This window comes from Miniopterus schreibersii (assembly GCF_964146895.1).
Source record: "Miniopterus schreibersii genome assembly, chromosome: 4".
Lineage (NCBI taxonomy): Eukaryota > Metazoa > Chordata > Mammalia > Chiroptera > Miniopteridae > Miniopterus > Miniopterus schreibersii.
Window position 1 is genome coordinate 76827419 of NC_138105.1, and position 15818 is coordinate 76843236.

The 15818-nt window shown below is 43.9% G+C and overlaps 1 protein-coding gene across 1 annotated transcript in view; it reads right to left on the minus strand.

The window, feature by feature from the left end:
• BIN3 (bridging integrator 3) overlaps positions 1-14832 on the minus strand; it is a 39918-nt gene extending 25086 nt beyond the window's left edge. Inside the window, exon 1 of the mRNA XM_081136232.1 lies at positions 14760-14832. Within this exon, the coding sequence (XP_080992358.1) occupies positions 14760-14767 (8 nt within the window). The 5' untranslated portion in view covers positions 14768-14832. The remainder of the gene's footprint in view (positions 1-14759) is intronic.
• Between the last annotated feature and the right edge of the window lie 986 nt (positions 14833-15818).

Sequence of the window (15818 nt, forward strand, 5' to 3'; positions counted from 1 at the left end):
ACTCAGGAATCTGTAATTTCTCACTTGTTTTATTAAAGTTTTCTAAAAATGTCTTTACAAATTACAGATAAAACAGCATACTGCCAATTCAACCCCCATCCCACCCAGTCCTATCCTCCAAAAGGCATAAGCTACCCCAAAGCTTCCTGACCTAAGGAGGAGGGAGTGAAGACAGAGGTTTTAACTGAGTGCAGTATAAATACATTGTGAGGTTTACAAAAACACAAGATCATGTGAACACACAGCTAGGGTTTCCTGCAGGGCTTTGGACAAGGCCCATGCAAGCAAGGGACCCTGAAGGTAAAGCTTTATTAGTGTCACACCAGTATATCTACATTTGTGTGCCCTGGGATAGAAACTCTGTTTCACCCTCACCAGGGGAGTCCCTTCTTCATTATTCTGCTCCCATGAGGCAGGGACAGTCTCCCAGTGAAATGGGGTTGGGGAGGAGGTGACAGGGCTCTGAATTTGGTCATGAACAGCTTCTAACCAATCCCCCTGAACTGAGTGCTGAGCTCATCCCACTTCTAGAGGCACCTAGTGCCACCAATTCCTGAACCTTTGAGAATTCAGTGGTGAAAGGTGGATGGCTCCTGGTTTTCCTAAATGCCAGTTTAGGCTTTGGCCTTCTTGGAACTGCTGAGTCAGTTACCTCATGTAAGTGCAATCCAGTTCCCAAATGTTGATGTCACTTCTATTCTCCCCAATTTTGCAGATTTATGCCTTTATTTATCAATTTATTTTTAAATTTTTTTGTTGATTTTTAGAAAGTGACAAAGGGAAAGGGAGAAACACTGATGTGAGAGCACAACATTGATCGGCTGCCTCCTGTACACCCCCTACTGGGGGTCAAGCCTGAAACTGGGGCATGTGTCCTGATAGGGAGTCCAACCAGCAACCTTTTTGGTGTATGGGAGGATGCCCAACCAACTAAGCCACACCGGCCAGGGCTTTTTATGCCTTTAAGTAAGTTGATTTACTGTGCTTTTTGTGGGATTTGTGAGGGAGATAAATTAGATGTATGTATTCTGTTATTTTTACTCAGAATCTGGTTTATTAATTTTTAAATAACAGCTTTTAATTCACATACCATAACATTCATCCTTTTAAAGTGTACAATCTGGTTGTTTTTAGTATATTCAGAGAGTTGTGCAGCCATCACCACTATCTAATTTCAGAACACTTTCATCACCCTCAAAAGAATTCCGTATCTATTTGCTCCCCATTCCCTCCCTCTGTCCCCAGACTCCTGGCAACCATTAATCTACTTGTCTCCATGGGTTTCCCCTTCTGGACATTTCATATAAGTGGAATTATATAATATGTGGCCTTTTGTGTTGGCTTCTTTCACTTAGCAAATGTTTTCAAGGATTATCCATGTTGTAGTATGTGCCAGTACTTCATTGTTTTTTTTTATCACCGAATAATATTTTTATCCATTCATCAGGTAACCGACAGTTGGATTGTCTCCACTTTTGGACTATTAGGGATACCGCTGCTATGAACACTCACGTACAGGGTTTTGTGTGTATATATGTCTTCATTTCCCTGGGGTACACCTTAGAGTGAAACTGCTGGGCCATATGCTAAGTCAATGTTTAACTTTTTGAGGAGCTGCCAGGCTGTCCTTCAAAGTGGCTGCACCGGCAGCATGTGAGGGTTCCAACTGTTCCACCTCCTCACCAACACTTTTCATTGTCTGTCTTTTTTCACTTTTGCCATTCTAGTGAGTATGAGGGCTATTTCACTGTGGCTTTGCTTGCATTTCTCTAACGACTAATGATGCTAAGCATCTTTTCATGTGCTTATTGGTCATTTGTATATCTTCTTTGGAGAAACATCTCTTCAAATCATTTGCCTATTTAAAAAATGGCCTTTTTTCTTCTTTTTATTGTTGAGTTAGTAAGAGTTCTTTATATTTTCTTGGTACAAGTCCCTAAAGATAGAGGATTTGCAAATAGTTTCTCTCTTTTGTGATCTGTTTTTCATTTTTTTAATGGTGTCCTTTGAAGCACAAAAGTTTTAGATTTTGAAGAAGTCAAATTTATTTTTTCTTTTGTTGCTTGTGCTTTTGGTATTATATCTATGCATTCTTTGCCAAATCCAAGGTCATAAAGACTCACCCCTATGTTTTCTTCTTAGAATTTTATCCCTTAAATTTAGGTCTTTGACCCATTTTGAGTTAATTTTTGTATATGGCGTTAGGTAAGGTCCAACTTATATTCTTTTGCACGTGGATATCCAGTTATCCCAGCACTGTCTGCTGAAAAGACTATTCCTTCCCAGTTGAACTGTCCTGGCATCCTTCTTAAAAATCAACTGACCATAAAAATACAAATTTATTTCTGGACTCTTAATTCGATTCTACTGATCTATATGTCTATATTTATGCCAGTACCACACTGTTTTATTTATTGCAGATCTGTAGCAAGTTTCGAGATTGGGAAGTGTGAATCCTCCAACTTTGTTCTTCGTCATCAAGACTGTTCTGCTATTGTGTCCCTTGCAATTCCATATGAATTTTAGTGGTTTATTTTTTATATTTAAATATTTGCTCCCTTTAGAGCTTGAGTACATGGCAAGCCAACTGTACCAACATGATTTAAAAAATTGTCTTTGAAAAATCATTGTGCCAGTGTTAAATACTTCTATTCCACACTGTAGACCTGTCTACTCTTTTGCCAAATAGCAAAGATTTAATTATTTAGGTTAATTAATTAATTAGCTCTTAATACCCAATCAAACAAATCCCTTCTCATTACATTTCTTTTATTTCTTGGCTCTTTTAATTCATTTTAATATTTAAGGTGAACTTCAAAATCATCTGCTGTGTCCCCTCCCCCCTCCTCAATCAGGATATTTATTACTGAAAATGCATTATATTTACAGATTAACTTTTGAAGAACCTACATCTTTACAAATATTAGGTTTGCTCATTCAGGGGCATAATATTTTTTCCCATTTTCATTCAAGTCTTTTTCTCACACCCTTTAGTCTTGAGAGATTTTTTTATATAGGTTCTCCACATTTATTTTGTTAAGTATTAAGATCCCAAAGTAACACATATGAAATTTTTAGCCTTACACATGTCTTAGGTTAGTTCCATGAAATTTTATATTTTTGGTTATATTGTACATGGAATTCACTTTTTCATTTATCTTCCTGGTACATAGGAAAGCTACTGGGTGTTAAATAAACCAGTCACCACACCTACATACTTAACCTATATAGCCCAAGAAATTCAGCTAGACAAAGACAAACAAACAAACAAGACCAACTGGGTTTTCCAAGTATTAGTCATTTCATTTGAAAATAATAAAATTCCTTTTTCTTTTCTAATATTTATTTCTTGTCTTGCATTATGGCATTGGCTAGAAATTATAGAAAAAATGTTTCTGACTAGTAAAAATACTTCATCTTTCACTATTAAATATGAAAGAGGGCGATGGTTTCAGCCAGAAAGCCTCCTGAGAATAAGGAAATATCTTTCTGTTCCTAGTTTACTAACAGATACAAAGATTGGATATTTGAATTCTATCAATGTGTTCTCAGCATGCACTTAGATGACCAGTTTGTTCTCCTATGACCTAGTATGGTGATGAACTATCAAATACATTTCCTAAGACTTAGCTATCCTTTTGTTACTGAAGTAAACTCTACTTGGGTGCAGGTTAACTAACTTTGATGTGTATATATCTGCTTTCTGATTATGACATATAAGCACCTCAAACGCAGGGACCAACTGTTATGCTTCTTTGTAACTCCTGTAACTCTACACTATGCACTGCGCTACTTTCAACTTTTCACTGAATAAGTATTCTGTAAATAAGGACCTCCTTTATGTCTAGCACTAGGCTAGGTCCTAGGGAATATCAGGATGAACAAGACAGACTCATTCTATGATCTCATGGAGCTTATAGCCTAGTTTTATGCACACAGTAAGCACTGAATGAGTAAAATAAGTACATTGCCCCAGGAGCCCTATATTAAGGTTCCTGAAAAAGGCTATTCTTGGATTGGGCTACATAAAGAACAAAGAAAGGTAATATCATTGTCTTTGGTTGCCGAACCCTTATCTTACTAAAACAAAACCTAAAAAGGGTATCACCAGCCATAAGTACCAGCTGGGGTCAAGGGAAAGTACATTTAGTGGAGACCAAGAAAACAGAGCTGGCCTTTGGCATTGGCAGGAAAGCCTGGTGAAGTTATCAGAGTACTGGTCAAGGGAAAACATTTTAAAGAGCCTAAGAGGAAAATACGAAGGGAGAAGAGTCTCAGGGTTTATTCTGAGGCTGCCAAATGGCAGATGTGTGCCACTCTGCCAGAGAAATAGCCAGAAAACTGGGGCAGTCACCCTGATGGATGGATCAGATTCTCTGTCACTGAAGTTGTGCATGGTGGTGAGGGGACAGTGAGAAGGAAGAGCAACAATGACACTTCAACTGGCTCTTCTGCCTCTTCTCATTGATTTCCAGATTCCATGCCTGGGGTTCTAGTCGCCTGCTGGAATGCAGGGCCTTCCGCAGGGGAAACAGCTGCTTTGGAAAGCATTGGGCAAGAGTGACAACATCCCAGCATCTCCCAGAGCAGCGTGGCCCTGACACAGCTGGGGCTATGGGGCTGAGGCTGGCAGTCCTCCAGGCCATGGACAGGCTCACAGGGCTTTAGGACTTCTGTTTCCCCTCCTCCCAGCTTTCCTCAGGGTTCTCCCCTTGGAATCGGGTGGGTCAGCAGAGGTCCAGAGAGAAGACAGGGCTTGTTCCCCAGAGAATCTCTGTGTTCCGGAAGAAATCAAGAGGGCTCTGAGCTCCCAGCCTCTGGAGCAGGATTCCTTCCTTGGTTCTGCTTCCCATTCCATAAATATGAGCACCAGAGGGCAGGAGAAGGGATATTTTGGTCTCGGCAGCAAAATGAAGAAAACATTTCTCTCAACCCTACTCTTCTCCAACCCCCAACATGCCCCACCTCAGAAAAGAAAAAAGTTCTGTGTACAGAGGAAAAAGGGGGAAAAAGGTTCTATTTTCCTTCACAATAAAGAAAAGTCAACAGGATGTTCTCCAAAGCTACAAATAATCTTTTTCAAACAGTAAATATCTCTATTAGCAGCATGATGCCAGTTGGCTAATTCTGTCTGTCTCAGTAAAACCTTTCCAAAAAAACTCCTGCTCTTGTGTAATTTCTATTTACAAAAACAGCTCTTTCGCATTTTCAATTTGCTAGGTTTCTCAATCTTTTGTTTCCCCACCCCCTCGACTGCAGAGGCAGAAAGACAAGAGGCAGGCCCAGATGGCAGTTGGGTGGGGATCTCCTGGTCACCCCAGCAGATCCTTCAAGCCCTGCCTTCTTTGGAGAGTTCTCCACTTCCATTTCAAAGAGTGTAAAGAAGCTAAAACCCACGTATTCTTCCCTGGTCTTCACTTGGCTTCCAGAATTTGTTTCTACTGAACGTGAATGAGCCTAAGCTTGGCTTGGGGGTGGAAAGAGCCTTGAAATGATTCAGTCTACCCCCTATATCTTTCTGATATCTTTAGCTGGGCAAAGATCGAAGTAGTGGGGGAAGGGGGGAGGTGAGGGAGGTGACAATGAAGGGAGGGTTGTGCGAAGAGTAGGCCGCAGTTGATAGTGGCTGAAATCCTGGCTCCCGGGGGAGTGGTCTGGGCCTGAGTCACTGTCTCGGCAAGAGCAGGAAGGTGGGCGAAAGGCAGCAGAATCTGCAGGCTGGAAGGACAAGCCCTCCTCCCCCCATCCTTCTGTTACTCGATCCTTGGGTCACTGCCTTGTCTGGTCTGAGGCCTCACCAAGGCTACCACCACCTTGACAATCAGAGAGAAAACCAAGGGCCTGGGCCAGGGCAGGGCTTATGGAGAGTCAGCTGGCTCCGGCAGAGCAGCTGCTGTTGGCTGCCATCCTCTCTGAAGGGGCCAGCTGTCCACAATGCCAATGGGCCAAGGAAAGTTCAGCCCAAGCAAGGACGCGAGAGCCCCCAACAGAATGGGAAATGACTTGAACTATAAATGATCCTTTTCCAGTGCCTATGTCCAAAGCCTGTCCAGCCCCACCTCAGCCCTTTCCCTAAATTAGCTGGATCCAAAACCAGAGCACAGGGAACACTACCCTGACTTGCCACCAGGCTGAGGAAATATGTGTGTGCTTAAAAATAAAAAGCATGTCTCTGTGACTTGGAAAGAACAATCACCCAGCTCAGCTGTGATCCCTCCTTCACCACTGTTCCCCAGGCTAACCTCTGAAAGTAAAGACAGAATGAATCAGAATATTGAGTGAGATCATCTAATCAAAGTAGCCATTTATTGAGTATCTGCTATCGAAGGTTTCTGTGCTTGGTGCTTCAGATCTGTCAGTTCATTTAAAGTGGTACACTACTGTATTTCACCCAAGAGAAGTTCACTGGATAAAGGTATGGACTCTGGAGCCAGACTGCTTGGGTTCAAGTCCTGGCTCTGAAAACTGCCAGCTGAGAGACCTTGAACAAGTCATCTCACCTTCCTGTGTCTCTATTTCCTTGTCTATAAAATCGGACAGTAAGCCTGGCCGGGTGTGGCTCAGTGTCAACCCAGGAAAGACCGGTCATGGTTCGACTCCCAGTCAGGGCACATGCCCGGGTTGCAGGCTCAATCCCCAGTAGGGGTGTGCAGGATCGATGATGTTTCTCTCTCATCGGTGTTTCTATCTCTATCCCTCTCCCTTCCTCTCTCTCTAAAATTCAAGAAACATATTTTAAAAAAAGAAAAAGAACAATACACCTATTTTACAGGTCACTGTAAGGCTAAATGAGTTTTTAATGCTTAAAACTGTTCCCGACATACAGTAAGCAGCCTGTAAGTGTTGCAAAGATGGTGGTGGTGGTATTTTCATGATGATCAAACTGAGGCCCAGAGGAGTGACTTGCACAAAGTTATACAGTGATAGTACAGTTGGCGAACCAGAAATGATTTTTTTGTTTTCGGGGCAAGAAGCGGTCTCATACCAGATTGCACCACTACCAGGCCCAAGTTAATATACTTGCTCAAAATTGAGTGGTGACTTCCTCCTGAGTAGTAAAAGGGTTAGTGAAAGAAATCTAGAGGCCAATGGAGCACCTGAAGGTCAAGAAAAGAGAGGAAGGCAGGCAATTCAGTGAGTTAGTCTGAAGTTTTTGTTTTTTCTTTTTCTGAAAGCTCTTTAAGCAACTCCTAATATCTGACAGACAAGTTATTACCTCTTTTCATTCTAACCTGTTAGGACAGGAAGAGGTAGAAAGTGGGTTTCTACATTTTACAAAAGGAAAACATAAAGGTGAGAGATGAATCCTGCTTACTCGACAAGCCAGAGAGAAGACCCTGACGGTTGAATGCCACTCTGAGGGTTTACAGTGGCTTAGACACACACAGACTCTGAGAAGCACCAGCCCAGCTGTTTAGCTTCTGAGGCACTATCTCTAATCTCATTTTCACCTACCAGGAATCTTAAAAAGAGCTTTCACTCTTCCTTTTCCTCTCTGCTGAAGGTTTGGCCCCTAAAAAGCAGGAGGTCGAAGGAGGAGGGCTGAGATAGAAGCTCACTTCCATCCCCACCTCCCTAGAGGAGGCAATAACTCTCTTGCTATGAACAGTGAGGTGAGCCCTAGCCACAATGCTTGGCTAGGCCAGGCATGACAAAACTTATAAAGTATTGTAGATAATTAGAAAAACTGTAGAGTACATGTAATACTACTGATGTACCTACCACCTAGCGTTGTCAAGTTCTCACACAAAGCCATACTTGTTCTTTAAGTGGTACAGCAGCACAGATCCTGAGGAAGCTCCCTGAGGGCTACAGCCTGATTCCTTTCCCTTCTCTCCCTCCTTACCCTAAATGTAACCACTACCCTGAATTTAGTGTTTAGTATTCCCACACTTTTACTATATAAGTTTATGTCTATAAGCACAATGGAGTATTGTTTTAAAGGTCTGAGCTTTATATATGTAGTACAATACTGAATGTATCATTTTGAAACTAGTTCAGCATTAGGTCTCTGAGATCTGTCCATGCTGATACACACAGCTCTACTTCATTCCTTTTAACTACTACATATTTTATTATGTAAAGATATCACATTTTATTTACCCATTCTTTAGAGGCTGGGCATCTATAATGATGAAGCAACTAATATCCTGTGTCCTTGTGCATGTTTCCTGTTGCACAGGTGCAGGGGTTTCTCTGGGTGAGGGGTAGGTCCGTCTCCAGCTGTGGGAGGTAATGTATAAATCTCCAAAATGGTGGCATCATTTTATACCCCTCCCAGGCCCCAGAGATGGATGCTGGTTCCCACCGCTTCTTATCCTCAGATGCTTGGAACTGCCAGTCCTTAAAATTCTTGCCAGTTTGATGGCTGTGAAATAGCATCTTATTGTTGGTTTAATCTGCTTTTCCCTGATTACTAACAAACCAAACATCTCAGCATAGACTTTCATCTACCTGGGTTTTCAAAGTGATTGACAGTTTGAAAATCTATGGAATAAGTTCTTATAAAGAACATGGCCAGTGTTTGCTACAGTTGGCCCTTTTGTGTTTCTTATTATAACCCATGGAAAACAAAGAAACAACACTATCTGTAACCTGGCTGAAGTCATAGGTGTTAGCTTATAGTCTGAATATTTGTAATTAACTCCTAGATAAGTGTTTTTCAAACTAAGGTCTATGTAGAGTATCTACCCCTCATTGACATGTAAAGTACTACCAATTAGTCCATTGTAAACGTATATTAAAATTAGTCATGAAATCAATTGAAGTGGGTCATTCTATAGAAAATGAAATAGAACATAAAAAAAAATATCAGAGTGCATTGCACGTATATTATGTGGAACTTCAAGTATGTGTGTGTATGTGCTGTGATATCAAAGGTATTTCTGACTGCAAGTTGGAGTAAAAATATTTTGGAAGCCATTGTGCAAGTTAGCCTCTTTAGCGCCATTCTCTCTCTTCTCTGAGTTATCCGGAGGACCACTGCAAAATTAACTTGATTGAATCATTGCTTTTGCCATTCCACTTTCCTGCTTAAAAACCATCCATTTTCAAAAGCCTGGAGTCAATTTCAATTCCTCAGCATGGCACTACAATGTGGCCCCAACCAGAGTGCCAAATCTCAACAAATCAATCCTCTTACTCAAGTCACTGTTTACCCCAACTGGCCTCCTGACTAGACATCCATATGCCCCAAATACTCTTGATGTATTCTGTCTCCACACACCTTTCCCCCACCATTCTTCTTACTCCCCACTGAAACAGTACATACTAGGGAGAGGGGAAGGTTCAGTCACAATCCCATCCTTTACTTGAAGTCTTTCTTGACAATGCCCCACAGACATTTAGTGACCAACTGTCATTCCTGTGAGTCCCTGACATCTTCCATACTCTGGCAAAAGACAGGGATCAGTTTTTATAGCCTTTTGAATGTCCCCCAACATTTAGCATGGGCCCTTGTACATTAAAAATGTTCGATATTCATTAAACCAACAAATATTTATTGAGCATTATCTATGTGCAATACACTACACTGGGCCCCATTTAATGGATTAGCCACCAAAATAATGGGTTTGTGAAAACAATTCTAATAGCCTAATTTCCAACTCTAAAGCTACCGCAACAGACTTACTTAAAGAGTAAAATACATAAGAAAACCTTTGACTAAGAAGCTGTGGGACTCAAGATACTTGACTCTTTATAACTACTTCAAAATCTGGAAAAAGTCCCTTCCCCTCTCATTACCAAGAGTGAAAATAAGAGTGAGATGTTTTATGTTTGTGCCCAAAGCAATGTCTCAAATACAGAATCTCAGAACCTCCTCACAGGGTCTCCACCTTTTGGACATTACCAGGCTCTTTAGAAGAGGAAAGGGCTTGGGAAAGCTTGTCATGTCCAAAGTCACAGAATGTGTGAGCGGTATGGCTGCCCCAGGTGGGGAGGACCAGAGTAGGAAGCAGCTGAGATGGTCCAGAATACCTGGAGGTCTGCCGTATTTCCTCTGTCACCTTATGTATGAAAACTGATAACTTCCTGTAATTCATTCCCAACCTGGTAGTGTCAATACATGCTAGCAAAGCGAAATAAGTTCCTTTGGGATCCAATCAGTTTGAGAATGGTATTCCATTTTGCCAATGTTCCTGTTCAAGCAGAAAGAATACTCAGAAGATGCAGGTTATTATTCCAGTTCTGCCAGGTACTATCTAACTGAATTCCAGTAAGTTGTCAAAGGGAGATAATAAGACTTGAACCACATACTTCAAAGGGTAAATGTGAGGATGAAATCCAATAATGGGTGGGACAGCCATTTAAAAAGTCAAAAGCACTATACAAATGTAAGATAGCAATGGTAATGCTAGAGGGAAAGAGACTCCACTGAGAAAATGCTTGAAACTGAATGGATGGTTCTGTCGGATCCAGTAGTCTGCCATCCTTTCTTCATATTCCATTCATTTCATTTCACAATTACCTATTAGGTACCTACTATGTGCAAGACAGTATGTGAACACAAAGATGAAGTTGTAGATCTTGCTCTCATGAAGTTTATGGGGGAGAGAGGTGCACATTTGTGATATCTAGAAGAGAGGGGAAGTTGTACAGGAGAAAGCAGTTGGGGGGGCAGGCAGACAGGAGGGGAGAGCACAATCAGAGGCAGCCTCACAGAGTCTTGGATGTCACCTCTTCCATCAGTTAATTTAACAATGACATTCTTTTATTTATTATTATTATTTAAAAAACATTTTTATTGATTTTGGAGAGAGGAAGGGAGAGAGAAACACTGACCAGCTGCTTCCTGCATGCACCCCAACTGGGGACCGAGCCCACAGCCTGGGCATGTGCCCTGACCAGGAATCAAACCAGTGACCTCTTGGTGCACAGGACAACACTCAACCAACTGAGCCACACTGGTCAGGGGCAAAGATGGCATTTTTTAAAAAATGTATCTTTACTGATTTTACAGAGAGGAAGGGAGAGAGAGAGACAGAAACATCAATGATGAGAGAGTCATTGATTGGCTACCTCCTGCATGCCCCCGACTGGGGATTGAGCCCACAATCCGGGCATGTGCCCTGGCTGGGAATCGAACCTCGATCTCCTGGATCCTAGGTCGATGCTCAGCCGCTGAGCCCTGCCCGGCTGGGCAACAATGGCATTTTTATAGGCTTTTCATTTCAGGAAGTAGGTTTTCCACATTTTTATCTTACAATTTTTCCTGAGCTAAGGCAAATCAGTAAATGGGAAAAAAGCCCTCATTCATACATTCAATACACATTTACTAACTGTCAGGAATAGTGCTAGGGAGACAGTGGTAGACCAAGAGACAGTCCCTCTTTTCAACAGCTCATAGACTAGTGGGTTTCCTGACAAGTAAACCAATAATTCAGTACAGACGCTAATGAGGTTCAGAGGGCACACAACCCAGCTTGGCAGGGTGTGTGGGGCCATTCAGGGAAGACCCTCGGCAGAGGAGGTGAAGCCTGCCCTGTCTTTTGAAGGATGAGTAGACATGGCCCGGTGGACAGTGGAGATGGGGAATAAAGGCATTCAGGCAGAGGAAATAGCACATATAGAAAAGAAGAAGCAAGAGAGACCAGGAAAAGTTTGGACACAGGACTAAAGAGACACAGCCACATTCAGAAGGGCCTTATAAGCCATGGGCCAAAGTTAGGCCTTTAACCTGAAGATGATGGGGAGAGTATAAGGGGTGAGAACAGGAAAAAAAAAAAAAGAGAGAGAGAGAATGGACCACAAGAAATTCTAATATTTGGCAGACAGAGGTAGAAGAGCCCAGAAGAGTTGGGAAGAAAACAGTATCTGCATAGTCTACATCATTTTCAAAACAGACCTGGGTGACAAAGTGTCAGCTGGGATTACCTATTCTATGCTATAGTTGGAGGAAACAAGACAGAGGAAGGTTAAATGCTTGACCAGGCCACACTGTGAATGAGGGAATCAGAACCTGAACTCAGCACTCGAACTCCTAGCCAAACTTGGCTGCACTGACTCTAATTTCCTTCATACTGAGTTAAATTCCTGGACCTCTAAGTATAAGAGTATTTCCTTCAATACTCCCTTTCTTTGTCGCTTAAGGTGTGTGGTTTCAGGGAAGGCTACAATCCCTGGAAACAGCTAAACCAGATTAACGTCACCATTCTTAATTCTACTTATTTCTCCTTCCATGCCATAATCAAGACTCACACACACACACACACACACACACACACACACACACACACACACACACACACACGAAGACAGAGGGGAGAGAGAGAAGCACTGGCTTGTATCGGTAATCTGAGATGTGAACATCTGTGCCTCCTTTCTAGCAAGGCACACCACTGGCCCACCTTGCAGAAAGGCGACGGGTGGATGAGGTGCAGGAAGGGGGCAGATACCCACTAAACAAACAGGGAGTGGGCGGGCTGCATGCACAGAGGAAGCAGAGAACAAAGACCTCTAGCTCTTCATGCAAAGTCCACAGTGTGCAAAGGGCATCAATATTGGACATTTCTCACTGTGACATTTTGAAAGCCCAGAACAATGGTTACCCTCTTGGGACTGTGGTCTGCGTGTCCCTAAGCCTTATTCAACGATAGCTGGCATATCCTATGTGCTTGGTGAACTTGACCTTGGGCATCAAACTCCCATGATGGCTCTACGTCACTTTGGTCGCTTCCCCCACTGAGAATTCCAGTCTCGGATGAATGGGTGGATTCATTCTGGGAGCAGAAAAATCACTCCAGGAGTGAATCAGAAGGATCTAGCCCCGGTTCCCTTGCCAGCCATTGAGCCAGGAACTGAGTGCAATTGTGTGCCCAGGCGCCGGTGCTGTTCCCCTCTCAGGGAGAGGGGGTCAGGGTCCACGCAAGAGATGACGTAGAAGCCCTCTAAGGAGGAAGAGAAAGGAATCCCAGCTTTGAGGGACAAAGCTGCCCTTTTGGTTGTGACCCTCAGTCCAAGGAGGTGCCAAGATGTGCATGTACTGGTAAATTAATTCTACTGGATAAAAATTTCAGCTTTTGCTAGACAGCTAGTTGTCAATTTCAATTTTCTCCAACCTGACAGACTTTAGAAAATAGGCTACTAGTTTTTCAGAAAAAAACTTCTGCAAGGCGGGTGGAAACAGCGTGCCTCGGATCACCCAGAGAATCCTTCCCCTTTAGCTGTTTCTGTTCTACTCTTCTCCTGATTTGTGAAGAAAAGATTGATTCACTTTTTTAAAATTGTAAACTCCGATCTAAACAATATGAAGCATCTGTACTTTCTGCTTTTTACCTTGAAAAATTAGGTGAGAAAACCAAAGTTTCAAGATGCAGATGGTAAGGGGACATCTATATCACAAGGTCAGGGGACCCACACTGACACTTTAAGAAGTAATTCCCCTAGGAAAGGGAATCGAAGGACTGCCACCTTTCCACCACTAACTAGGTAATAACAAGATGGGAAAGTTAGCTTTTTAAGGCTCCAGCCCCCTATTGGTCTCCTGGAGCAAAGGTGGTGGGAAAGGAGCAGCTCCTGCTGGGGCTTATTAGGGCATTGCTCGGGGCTTCCCTCCATTTGCTAGCCAGTATTGTCTGACATTTGTCCATCAATCTTCCCCTAAGAAGCAGGGGGAAGAGGGGACAGATGTTGCTTAAATTTTACATTAGAGAGCTGTCCTTGACACTGACTGACATAAGCTGCTTGTGGTCAGAGCTTTTAGTCTCCACTGATGGCCAAATGTGACCCTTTCTGAAGGGTCTTCTACCATCTTTGTTCACCTTAACTAGTTATTATGCACATACTTGGTGTAAAGAAATAGGCTACACTCTGAGGATAGGATGGCAAATGTTCCCTATGCTAATGAAACCTGGAGTCCAAAAGGGTTGATTCATCTTGTATACCCTCTGGGGTCCATGTACTCATACAAGCACACTTAGGATCCCCTGAGGCTTAGGTTTGTGGACATACAGGTCCTTGGCCTGCAGGTAAGGTCCTTTGGGCAAACTGAGTCTTACAAAATAAATCAACCATTAAACGTTATGAAGTGTTTACTGGAGCCAAGCACCATATAGTCCTGTAGCAACCTACTTTCCAGCTATGGAGTTGTGACTCTAGTACTCTGAGTCTTCCTGGCTTCTTCTCACAGCTTGATAGTTCCCATGATGTTTAAGCTTACCTATGTCTATTTTAGACCGAAAGCAGTGAGTGGGTAATGGCCCTGGAAATGATTAAAACTAGTCCAACCCTATTGTGGGAGTGTGGGTGTGGGTGTTTCATTCTGGCCCTTTCCAAAAGAGAAGCAAGTTTTGTCTTTGAAAGACTGTTAAATGGTGCAAAGGCTCGTCATCTGAAAGCAAGTGGGTTTTGATCAGTGAATGGGGGCCCAGGCTGCCAGACTGAGGGCCACAGCTCTGGTGGAAGCGGTGGACAGGTGCCCACAGGGGAGAAAGAAGACACTTCATCTCAACAGATACTTAAAAGAAAAGGGAACAAGGAAGCCCCTCACTTCTAGCAGCTGGGAGACGACGGGACTGGCTCCTTGGAACATTAAGAGTCACGAAACGAGAGTCAGACGCGGGATCTCCGGCCCCACCTCCCGGTAAGTCCTGCGGAGACGGAGGCTCCGGCAGAGCACCGGGGGAAGGCCACTCGAACGACGCTCGAACTGGGCGGAGGGTCCGAGGGGGCAGCGCGGGCGAGGGGACTCAGAGGGACGCAGGGCAAGGCTCCCCGTGGGCCTGGGGCTCCAGCGGCCCTGCCGCCGGGGCCTCACTCACCAGCTCATGGTCCCGAACCTGGCCCTGCAGCCCGGGTCCGCCGCCGCCACTCGGTCCTCTGGGATCACTTCCGGATTCAGCCAGTCTCCAGGAAGTGACGTGACCCCGCCCCTTCTGCCCGGAAGAGGCGGCTGGGAGGGCGGGGCCCGGGGCATTAACGCTTCCGGCGCCGCGGGCTTCCCCGAGAGGTGGCTCTGGCGCGCGACCCTCGCGTGTTGTCTTGGGGGCTCCGCCGGACTCGGCTGTGGCGGGGGCACGGGGATCCCTGGGCGCGTGTTCTGCCTTCAACACTGACTTGTAAATTCTCTTCCGCTGACTACACGCGTAGCTTAACCGGGTTATTGCCTTAATTTTTCTGTCTGTAAAGAGGTTTCTAATCCAAGGACAATCGCTTGGATTGTTTAGGGGGGAAGGAGCCAATGCGGAGGGAATCGGAGGGAGACTTAAATTCACTGTACGGTCTTTTGTCTCCTTTAAGTTTTGTTCCCCATACGTGCTGCTACCTGTTACAAGCCAACAAGTGGATCTTTTCCCGCCTTCAAGATGTCACGGGGCTGGTTCTGAATATAAACAGAATAGGTACTTTTCAGGTGGGAATGTTCCGTGGATTTACTCAACACAAGAGGACAAAGTAAGGGTTGATCCCTGTCTTCTAGCCCTTCCCTCTGGGCACCCCTCCATAGGACCGGAATGATGTGACGGGTCTCATTCTTTCTACTCATTCATTTAACAATTATTCATTGAGATCCTACAATGTGCCAGGCACTGTGCCAACCTCAAGGATACATTCATGAAAAAGAAGTATGGATCCTGCCCTTATGCCCTCCTAGACCTACTTACTTGGAGGGAGAGATAAACAGGCAACTAAGTCATAATAGGTGATGGGAAAGAACGCAGCTCTGGCAGCCCGAGCTGCCCTTGGGGTTTTAGTAAAGGCTGCCAGGCGGAGCCAACGTGTAAGCCAGTTCCTGAAAGCGAGTCATGCTGGCCAGGAATCTGAGGTGAGGGCTGGGGAGGGTCCAGGCAGAAGGAACTTATCTAGGCTGTGAAGAGGACTGA